The sequence below is a fragment of the Eublepharis macularius genome, chromosome 6 (genome assembly GCF_028583425.1).
Source record: "Eublepharis macularius isolate TG4126 chromosome 6, MPM_Emac_v1.0, whole genome shotgun sequence".
In the NCBI taxonomy this organism is placed as follows: Eukaryota; Metazoa; Chordata; class Lepidosauria; order Squamata; family Eublepharidae; genus Eublepharis; species Eublepharis macularius.
The window spans coordinates 136,502,025-136,513,456 of NC_072795.1; the positions used below are offsets into that span (position 1 = coordinate 136,502,025).

At 48.0% G+C, this 11,432-nt stretch overlaps 1 protein-coding gene across 1 annotated transcript in view; it reads left to right on the forward strand.

Annotated features, from left to right (window-relative positions):
* LOC129331705 (pulmonary surfactant-associated protein D-like) overlaps window positions 1-10,455 on the forward strand; it is a 34,218-nt gene extending 23,763 nt beyond the window's left edge. The window contains exons 5-7 of the mRNA XM_054982143.1: window positions 4,594-4,710; window positions 8,577-8,660; window positions 10,079-10,455. Of these exons, the coding sequence (XP_054838118.1) occupies window positions 4,594-4,710; window positions 8,577-8,660; window positions 10,079-10,455 (578 nt within the window). The remainder of the gene's footprint in view (window positions 1-4,593; window positions 4,711-8,576; window positions 8,661-10,078) is intronic.
* Window positions 10,456-11,432: the final 977 nt, after the last annotated feature.

Below are 11,432 nucleotides of genomic sequence, written 5' to 3' on the forward strand. Positions count from 1 at the left end.
ATTTATTATCTTGCGCACAGGAAAAGGTCCTAGGAATTTCAGAGCGAGTTTGCGGCTCGTCTGAGCTAGTTTCAGATTTTTTGTGGAAATATACACATGATCTCCGGGTTGCAATTCCCACTCGGCCACACGATGGCGGTCTGCGTATTTTTTGTAATCCAGTTTGGCTTTTTCGAGGTGTTTCTTAATAAGAGTCCAGTGCTGTGCCGCTTCCCCCCACCATGAAGATACATCTGGCAATTTGGAGGAATGGAGAGGGGGTGCGTCCAACGGGAAGGGATTGAAGTGGGCTCCGTAGACAATTTTGAAGGGGGCCTCCCCCGTTGAAGCGTGTACACTGTTGTTATATGAGAACTCGGCCAAAGGGAGGAGGTCCACCCAATTGTCTTGTTGAAAATTGATGTAGCAACGAAGGAACTGTTCTAATATTTGGTTTGTTTTTTCGGATTGCCCGTCGGTTTGTGGGTGGTGGCTTGAACTGATGCCTTGCTCAATATTCAACATTTTCAAAAGCTCCCGCCAGAAGTTGGCAACGAACTGTCCGCCGCGATCCGAAATCACCTTGGACGGAAAAGAATGTAATTTTACGATGTGTTTTAGAAACAAATCCGCTAGTTTTCGAGCGGAGGGTATAGCAGTACAGGGGATAAAATGAGCTTGCTTGGAGAATAGATCTACCACAACTAAAATACAATTATGTCCTTTAGAGATAGGTAGATCAGTGATAAAGTCCATGGATATTATTTCCCAGGGTCTGTTTGGCGTTTCCAATGGTTGCAGGAGACCCGGAGGCTTCCCTTTCCTGGTTTTGGCGCTGAGGCAAATAGGGCAGGAACTAACGTATTGGGAAATGTCTTTGCGCATGCCCGGCCACCAGAATTGTCTTTGGATCAGGTGCAAAGTTTTCAAATACCCATAATGTCCAGCAGTGGGAGCATCATGACAGCGCTGCAAGACCTCCAGCCTGAGGCTGTTTGGGACATAAAATTTGCTCCCAGCTAGCCAATCCCCGTGTGGGGATTGGGTCAGTTTGTTTCGTGGAGCTCCATCCCCCTCCTTCTCCACTTCAGTTTTGAGTTTCGATTTCCACCCTTGGTTGGCCGGGAGGGGCTGCTTGGCCCGACTGCGAGTGGTCACCACGCCCCCAAGTTGCGTAGGCGAGAAGACAGTGTCGACAGTCTCCTCCCTTTTGCTCTTGTGTTGGGGCATGCGCGATAGGGCGTCCGCTAAAAAGTTAGTTTTGCCCGGGAGATAATTTAGAGTGAAGTTGAATTTGGAAAAGAATTCCGCCCATCGCAATTGCTTAGCATTCAGTCTGCGCGGGCTTCGGAGGGCCTCCAGATTTTTATGGTCCGTCCAGATCTCGAAAGGGTATCGCGCCCCCTCCAGCCAATGCCTCCAGTTAGTGAGGGCTGCTTTTACTGCAAAGGCCTCCTTCTCCCACACATTCCAATTCCTTTCCGCCTCGGAAAATTTTCTAGACAAGAAAGCACAAGGCCGCAGTCTCCCATCCTCCCCCTTCTGTAGCAGAACTCCCCCTATCGCTGTATCGCTGGCGTCAACCTGTACTATGAAAGGGGCTTGGTCGTTGGGGTGGGAGAGGACGGGTTCCGTTACAAATTGCTTTTTTAGACATTCGAAGGCCGTTTGGCAATCGGGGGTCCATAGCAGTTTGGAAGATGGTTTTTTAGCTTGGTCCCCTTTATCTTTGGTTTTGAGCAAGTCTGTTAAGGGGAGCGTGATTTGGGCGAAATTTGCTATGAAGTCTCTATAGAAGTTGGCAAAACCCAGGAAGGATTGTAGTTCTTTACGGGTGGTGGGTGTCTGCCAGTCTTGGATCGCCTGTATTTTGGCTGGATCCATTTTCAGACCTTCTTGGGAGATACAATACCCGAGGTAAGTGAGTTCGGTTTTATGGAATTCACATTTGGACAACTTGATGGGCAGATTATTCTTCATCAGGGTGGCTAAGACCTTTTGTACTGTTTGAATATGTTCCTCCTCGTTGTCCGAATAAATTAACACATCATCAAGGTACACCACCACCCCTTTGTACAGAAATTCGTGTAGAACTTCGTTTATCATGGACATGAATACAGATGGGGCTCCCGTCAAACCAAAAGGCATAACCAAGTATTAATATTGTCCGAGGGGCGTATTAAAAGCGGTTTTCCACTCATCCCCTGCCTTGATACGAACGTGGAAGTAAGCATCTTTTAGATCTAATTTTGTAAAGATCTTACCTTGGGCCACGACGTTGAGAAGGTCTCGGATGAGCGGGATAGGATAGGCGTTGGCGGTGGCTGTCGAGGTGGCGGAGGTTGGTGTGGTTGATTGGGGATCGGCCGCTGCGGAGGTGGTCGGAGGGGTCGTAGTGGTGCAGGCCGTCCCGGTTGGTTCGGGGGTGGTAAAACGGGCTGGTCCTGGGGCTGCTGCACCGGTATGAGCTGCGGTCGAGGTAAGAGGGGCCGCAGCGGCGAGGGTTGAATAGGTGGAAGGCCGCGCGGGCTTGCCCCTCCGGGCGTTGTTAATCTGGGAAGCAGCGGCTGGCCTCTGGGCGCTATTGGACCTTCTCCCGTAGGTTGCCCGACGGGGACAGTGTCTGGCGGTTGACGAGGGGCTCCCTCTTGGTCCGGCCGGACCTCTATAGGAGAAGTAAGAGGGGGTATCACCGGTGCATCACTTGGCCTTTCTTCGCCTTCCGTAGGCCTCTCAACGGGAGTCTCATCTGGCGGCGCATCCCCTTCCTGGTTAGGTTGTTCGGTGGGGGTTTCTCCGGGTGGCTCAACCGGGTCATCCCTTCTCGGTGGAATTTCCTGCTGCGCGGGAAGTTCCTCGGGTTGCTCTCCCGATTCGCCCGGATAGGTGCCCCCTTCGCCGGTAGATGACGGCTGCTGCTGGGCATCCTCCACCGGATAGGAGATGACACTTTGGAGGGTAGCTATCTGTATCGCCATCTCTTCAGGGGATAATCTTTCCCCTGCTCCCATTGCCGAAATTAAATGGATGGCATGAGCCAAACTTTCTTCCATATCCATCAGTTTAGCTTCTAATTGTTGCATTCGACTCGCCCCCGGTTGCTCGCTTATGGACGCTTCATTCGTTGCACTCACCGGGGACAAGGGGCCCCAAGGAGGAGGGTCCCCTTGGACGACTCTCGATCTCGCGGCTAGAATTCCCTTGGCCATACCCGTCACGGCCGAGATGCTGGTATCCACCGCATAGGTGCGACCTTGTATCTGCTCCCAACTTTGTTCAGGGACCTCCGTTGGCTCTTTCCACGGAGCAAGTTCGGAGTAATCCCAACTCAGGGCGCCGCGGCGAGACGTGTCCCCCTCCGTCTGCTCGAACGTCCTGTTCCAATAGCTCCATGATTGGCTGCTGTCTAGCTCCAGGACGGTTCCTAGGCTTCGGCGCCTTTCCATAGAAACTCGAGGATGGAGCCCACCTACCCGACGCTCTCTGGTTTCTCGGGGTCTGGCACCCCACTCCGACGGGGTAGGTACCGAAATCAAGGGGAGAGCGGTCGCTTTCGGCCTTGCCCCGAGGTCGGCTTCGGTCTCGTCCCGAGTACTGAGGTCGATGAGAGGCGGGGTGGAAGTGGAGACTCCGGTTCCATTCCCGGCTGCTCCCAGCTCCTGGGAGTCTTGGGCTTGCACGGGTTGCACAGGTTGATTGTCGGGAGACACATACGGCTCAAACAAAGGATCCCTGTCCGGGACAACCTTGGATTCCGCTGGGCCCGACTCAGACATGATTGGTAACAAAATGTCAGACTGTGGCTAAATAAGGCACTCTCTGCCAGGTTCCCTTTAGAGGCAAACACAAGTCCAGTGTCTGGAAAAGGAAACTTTATTGCAGAAAAGGTCCATTATAGTCCACTGTCCTGAATAGGAGACTCAGGATGGTACATGATCATTGTTACCAATGAAGGGCAAGCATAAGGTACAGAGTAACAATACCCATCTGGATCAGCCTCCCCCCACAGTTCTCAAAACAACATCTCTCAGTCCTGGGAAGCTGCTCTCCCTCAAGGCCAATGCTTGGTGGAACGGCGTTAGACAAAACAGTCTCCTCCGGTGGGAATGCTGCCTGGGAACTGGTGCACCTAGGAAGAAAACACTCAAACACTAGAAGCATTAGAAAATGGAGTCAGTACAGTTTAGGTATACACTGGACCTGACAGATACCAGGATCTGAATAAAACTCTTTTTTTCCCTGCTGCATACCCCTATTGCAATCTTTCAAACAATTCTAGAGTAGAGGTGTACCTAATAAACTTTCAGCCAAGTTTTGCATTTATCTCACTTTGTTTCCATGTCCGTATGAATCCATGAAGGCTCATCCTACTGAGTTAGACCTCTGGTTTATTGAGGTCAGCACTGTCCACTGTGACACGTAGAGGTCTTTCATATCAGCTACTCCTTGATGCTTTCAGCTGAAGATGTTGGGGGGCTGAATCTGGGACTTTCTGCATGCCAACAGTTGCTCTTCCCGTTAGCCATGGTCTCATATGTTATCATGAAACCACAAAACCAAACAATGGATAACAGAAGCCGTTTGACAACTTGCTAATTTTTTCTCTCACAACAGGATTACAAGGAGATACTGGAAAACAAGGCCCAATGGGGAAAACAGGTTCTCCTGGTCTAAAAGGCGATAAAGGTTCTGTAGGAGAAAAGGGGACAAAGGGCGACAGCGGCCTCTCTGGTGAGTGGGTTAAAGTTGCTTTAAATAAAATAGACTAGTTTAATAATGCTTGGGGCTATTTTTTTATTTACTATTTTCTTTTTATTCATTGATGCTTACACAGTGTAAGTCAATATAATCAACGTACTAGGACTAGGACTCGTGAAATCTGAATAGCTGTGGCATATTCAACATATTACTGAGGCAACTGTGTGTGCATGTGTGAAGTGCTGTCAAGCTACAGCCAATTTATGGTGATCAATCATGGAGTTGTTCCAGATAACTATCAGGTCTCTGATACAGGCGTGCACTTTAGAAGCCCTAAGATATAGTTGTGTGTGTGTCAAGTCCAACTGATTTATGGTGACCCCAGCAAGGGGCTTTCAAGGAAAGTGAGAAGCAGAGCTGGTTTGCCACTGCCTTCCTCTGCAGAGTCTTCCTTGGTGGTCTCCCATCTAAGTACCATCCCTACTTAGTTTCCAAGATCTGACAAGATCCAGCTATACCATGCCACCTTATCTCCCAAGCATCCAGTTCACTTCCTATAGCATTTAACTTCTGGCAAGAAGCACACAATAACTTTTTTAGGTTTATTACCAGGTATAGTTCACAAGTTCACAAGTCTTTCTCCTTCAAGCTGCTCCCTGCCCCTGAGATCTCTGGCATTGAATGTGTAGGCCTGGTGTGGGGTGCCAAGGAGAGTTTGGCCATCTGTCTGGTGTACCGTCCACTTAGCGCACCAGCAGATACCCTGTCGCGCCAGCTGGACGTGGTGGTGGGGTGGGCGTTGGAGTACTCCAGAGTGATGGTGCTGGGGGACTTCAACATCCATGCCGATGATGCCTCCTCTGTGCAGGCTGCAGACCTGGTAGCTTCCATGGCAGCACTAGGACTCTCTCAGTTTGTAACAACCCCTTCACATCTAGCCACATGCTAAATCTGATCTTTGGGATGGGGTTGAATGTGGATCTGGAGGCAATAGAACCAGTGACATGGTCAGACCACTCAGTTCTGAAGGCTCAGCAGAGGATACCACCCCCACTCACAAGGGCGGTGAGCTGATTTATGCTCTCCCACGGAGACTTATGGATCCAACTGGATTCCAGAACGCTCTGCGGGATCCTATGCTCCTCAGTGGTTCATTAGATGAGCTGGTGGAGGACTGGCAGTACCAGCTCTCTGAAGCCATCAACAAAATCGCTCCCCGTCACCCTCTTTGCCCCTGTGCAAGGCGGGCTCCCTGGTATACAGAGGAGCTTCAACAGAAGAAGTGGGAGCTAAGACAGCTTGAGCAAGCGTGGTGGCGATCTTGAGACGAAGAGGCAAAATCATCTTATAGGATATTTATGAAAGCCTATGAGGTGGCGGTGAAGCCTGTGAAGAGTTTTATACAGCCTCCATCACATCAGCTAGCTTGCACCCAGCAAAATTGTTCCATGTGGTTCAATCTCAGAGGGAGGCCGCCAAATTCAGAATTTGAATATTGGCTGTGAGGCTTTGGGGAGCTTTTTTGCTGATAAAATTTTGTCTCTCTGCCATGATTTACCCGCCACAATTGATACAGTGAAGGAACTTGGGACCCCTTGGCCATCTTTGGAGCTAACATTTGATCAGTTCAGCCCACTCTCTGGAGAGGAGATTGACAGGACCCTGCGATCAGTCAGGCCCACCACATGCCCCTTGGACCCATGCCCATCGTGGCTGGTAAAAGCCAGCACAGAGGGGCTACAGTCCTCGTTGGAGGCCATTGTTAACACATCCTTGAGCACTGGGGTTTTTCCCGGGCCATTAAAGGAAGCCATGGTGAGACCTCTCTTGAAGAAGCCATCACTGGACCCTACCGACCTGGTCAGTTACCGCCTGGTCTCGAACCTCCCGTTTCTGGGAAAGGTGATTGAGCAGGTGGTGGTGGAACAGTTACAGGGTTTCCTGAAGGACATCTCGGCCCTAGACCCTTTCCAGTCCTGGTTCCGTCTGGGGCATGGGACAGAGACGTTGCTGGTCGCCCTTACAGACAACCTTCGCAGACACCTGGATCAAGGCGGCTTGGCACTGCTGATATTTTTGGATCTGTCAGTAGCATTCAATACAGTTGATTATGATCTTTTGACTCACCGCCTCACCCATGTGGGGGTACAAGGGACTGCCTTACAGTGGTTTGTCTCTTTTCTCCACTGTCTCGGACTGACGGTGGTGCTTGGGGAGAAATTGTCATCCCACCACCCATTGGTGTGTGGGGTCTTGCAGGGGGCAATACTTTCCTCATTATTATTCAATGTTTATATGTGCCCCCTTGCCCAGCTGGTGCGAAGCTTAGGACTTGGGTGTCATCAGTATGCAGATGACACCCAGTTATACTTGATGATGGATGGCCAGCCCAACTCGGCCCCAGGTGCCCTGGAACATGCATTTGCAGCCATGACTGGTTGGTTAAGACAAAGTTGGCTGAAGCTGAACCCGACAAAGACAGAGGTCCTGTATTTGAGCCAGGGGGGACTAGGTTCGGGACTTCAGCTTCCAGCCCTCGATGGGGCAAAGCTTATGCCAGTTCCGAGGGTCAAGAGACTGGGGGTGATCCTGGATGCCTCCTTAAAAATGGAGGCACAGGTTGCAGCAGTTGTTAGGTCCTCTTTTTTCCATCTGCGGCAGACCAAGCAACTTGTCCCTTACCTGTCAACCTGTAACTTAACTACAGTGATCCAGGCAACGGTCATCTCAAGGTTAGACTGTAACTCACTCTATGCGGGACTGCCCTTGAGCCTGACCCAGAGACTACAGCTGGTGCAAAATGCAGTGACCCGTGTTATTACGAGAACACCAAGTAGAGCGCATATAACACCAATACTACATGAGCTGCATTGGTTGCCAGTGGAGTACCGGATCAGATTCAAGGTTCTGGTATTGACCTATAAGGCCCTATGCGGACTGAGGCCAGCGTATCTGCGGAACCATCTCTCCCCTTATATTCCCCAGAGGACTCTCTGATTGGGAGAAAAACAGCTATTAGTGGTCCCTGGTCCCAAGGAGGTCTGCCTGGCCATGATGAGATCCAGGGCTTTCTTGGCCCCGTCTCCTACCTGGTGGAACACTCGGTCTACTGAGACCAGGGCCCAGCGGGATTTATTGTCTTTCCACTGGGCCTGTAAGACAGAGTTGTTCCGCCAAGCTCATGGCTAAGGTTGGGCCTCTGCCGGCCTGGGGGGGGGAAAGGAAATTTAAACACCCCCCTGTGAAAAACTGTCTACCACAGTACACATGCAAAATATTATAAGTCTTCCTGATGCTGCTGCCACATAATACAAAATGTTTTAAATTGTTCTAAATGTTTTAAAATGTTTTAAATTGTTTTAAAATGTTGTTAGCCACCCTGAGCCTGCTTGTGGGGAGGGCAGGATATGAATATGATATAATAAAATAAATCAATAAATAATAACACAACAGTTTGCAATTCCTTTCTCTTTATGAAGGGCCCTCCTGAACCATTCTGCCGTACAATAGCCCCACTACTGTAACAGAATAATCCTATTGCATGACTTTTAAGACCCAAAGCAAACTTAATGTTCAGTTCAGTCACTCTGAATTGTTACTGTGAATTTGTGAGGGGCAACATTTGGACTATCTGCCTCATGCAACAACATGTATTTGTTTTTAAAAAGAACCAAATGACCTCCAAGGTATGAACAAGTTTCCCTTTATATGTTAACTCGTATACCTTGAACAACAGCATTTCTTACTTGACCAACATCAGAATAAATGGAATTCTGTATCGTCTTTGTGGGTTGCAGTTTGTTTTTGTTATTTTAGCAAAATACTTTGGCGTTTATATGTCTTCAGTCGCTTGGTACTGCGAGTTTTGTATACTGACAATCTCCTTTCTCCTTTCTCAGAGGTCACCCTTCTGAAAAAACAAGTCAGTGTCCTGCAAGGGCAGCTAACGGCGCTGCAAGCCAGTCTCTCCAAGTACCAAAAAGGTAAAGAGTTACAATAGCAGGATGACAACTTCCCTTTTATCAATAGAAAAGACTGAGTCTGGTAGCACCTATAAGACTAAAAAAAATTGTGGTAGGGTATGAACTTTCGTGAGCCACTTCCCATTTCTTCAGTAGTGAAGTGAGCTGTGGTTCATGAAAGCTCACACCCTACCACAAATTGTGTTAGTCTTATAGATGCTATTGGACTCTTGCTCTTTTCTACTGCTTCAGACAGACTAACATGGCTACCCTCTTGATCTACTCTTATCAATGTTGAGGGTCAGTGCCACATTCTTATCAGTGCACACATTATTTATTGAGATATATTTCTCCACTTTTCTCCCCAAAGGGGACCTAAAGTGGCTTATGAAGTTCCCTCTTTAATGTTATCCTCACAACAACTACCCTGTGAGGTAGGTTTGAGGGAGGGTGACTGGTCTGAGGTCACCAAGCAACTTCCAATGGCAAAGCAGGTACCTGAGCTGGACTCTAACCACTACACCACCGTGACTCTAGAGATGCTGTGTTTCTGAGTACCCAGGTTAAATCTCATGTAGACACCACAAGAAGTACTAATTTTAGGAGACCTGTTGAAGCCTGATTTTGGCAAGTATTTCAGAATGATGAAGTCCCTTGTGAGTAGAGATGGGCACGAACTGAAATACAACCCAAAATTCATCATGAACCTGGCTGGTTTGTGGTTCGTGAACCAGTGGTTCATCAGAGTCCATTTCTGATGAATCGGGATGATCTTTAGGCTGGTTCATTTGGTTCGTTTTCGGTTTGTCACTGCAGACAGCCTGGCGCCAATCAATCAGTTTCCTAGGCAATCGGAGATGAGCTTTCTGCAGTAGAGGTGTGCACCTGGCTGCTTTTCAGCTGATGGGAGGGGAATCTCCCATGAGCTGAAAAAAGCGCCTGCATTTGAAAGGAGCAACAGTTCCCTTGCGTGCAAGAAAAGTGTTGCTGATTTCAAATACCGGCTGGAACTTTAAAGCGTTTCAGTATCTGTTCTGCTTCCCATGTTTGCAGAAGTTTGCTTGTTCCCTGCTGGCTTTAAAAGCCAGGAAAGGGCTAAATGGCTGGTTTTCCCTTCCTCCTTTGGGGTATGCACACACTCCCTTTTTCCCCCAAAGGCAAGAAAGTATAGCAACATTGCAACATTACTGCACTTTCCTCCTGGCTTTAAAAGCCAAGAAAGGATTAAGTAGCTGCTTTTCCCTTCCTCTAAAACATGTTTCAGGCTTTGCAAAGAGAAGAAAAACCAAGTGTTTTGCACAGCCCTTTGGAAACAAAGTGGCAGGGAAGCATCAGCAGGATGGATGGATGGATTTTTCATCATTCTCGGTTTTGTAATTCTCATGGCTTCATGGTACAACAGCTGACAAGGACATATGTCCCCTTTTTGTTTGTTCCAGTTGCTGCATTCCCAAGTGGCCGAATTGTTGGCAACAAAGCCTTTGTGACCAGTGGCTATGAAGGCAACTTTGATGACCTGAAGCAAAGGTGTCTGCAGGCGGGTGGCCAGCTTGCTTCCCCCAGGAATGCGGCTGAGAATGCTGCAATCCAACAGATTGTTATTCTCCATAACAAGCCGGTGTTTCTTGGGATAAATGATATTCAGACGGAGGGGAGATTTACGTACCTGAATGGTGATGCCATTGTTTACTCCAATTGGCAGCAAGGAGAACCAAATAACGACAAGGGGAGAGAGAACTGTGTGGAAATCTTTGTGAATGGCAAATGGAATGACAGGTCCTGTGGAGAGAAGAGGCTAATACTTTGTGAATTTTAGCCCATCTGCCACACCACATTTAATCCAGTTACAGTGAGGAATGACATTGGCTTTTTATCAGTAGATAAAGCAATCATGATTTTGTTAATCCAGTTGCTGTAGGTCAGTCAATATATACGTGCATGCATAAATAACAGTTAGCAAATACCCTGATCAGAACAAGTTCCATATTGTTGTCAAGATTTCATCAATGTATTTCTTATAGAACTCCCACAGTGTTTGTACCAGCCTCCAGAAGAAGGGAAGAGTTTCTTTCCCAACCACTGCTTGAAAGTGCGTGGTTCCTTGTTTTGCGAATAATGCAAGAAGCTGTTGTAGGCTAACAACAAACACTTTATTGTAATTGTTTAACAAGACAGCGTGTCAGAGAACCTTCGAGCTCCTCAGTCTTGCTTTTCCACACACCCCACTTAATATCCATCTGGCCGTTTCTTCCAGCTCATCATTTAGAGTCCCTATATCTTTACAAAAAGCACTTCTACACTTGTCATCTATTGTGGGCGGCATTTCAGGCTTCTTTTATGCATGCAGCAAAACTTGCTGGAAGGCAATAGAATGGACTGAGCCTCTTCAGGTTGCCAGTGCATTTTTTAAAGCACTCTATATAAAATAGTTCCTTGATATTTGAAAAGAAAACCCCAGAACAACAACCTAGCACACTGTGGATAAAGGTTCCACCTAATGCCACTTTTCAGCTTGCAGAGTATTAATTTTGGCTTTTTTAAAATTCAGGGAAGTATCTAAAATGTGGTTTTCCCCAACTGTAGTTGGAAGTGATACGGTCCGTTTTGCCACCTTGTTCCGTGTAGATAAGATGTGTAGGTCAGGCCCTGAGTTTTAGGATAGTGTGTAGATTTCAGTAAAGGAGAAAGATTCAGAAGTCTGTATTCAACAGCAAATTGCAAAAAGAGCAATATATTTTAAGAGGCTGTGTCCAATGCCCTCACATAAAGTCTAATCATTAGGTCATATTCTGT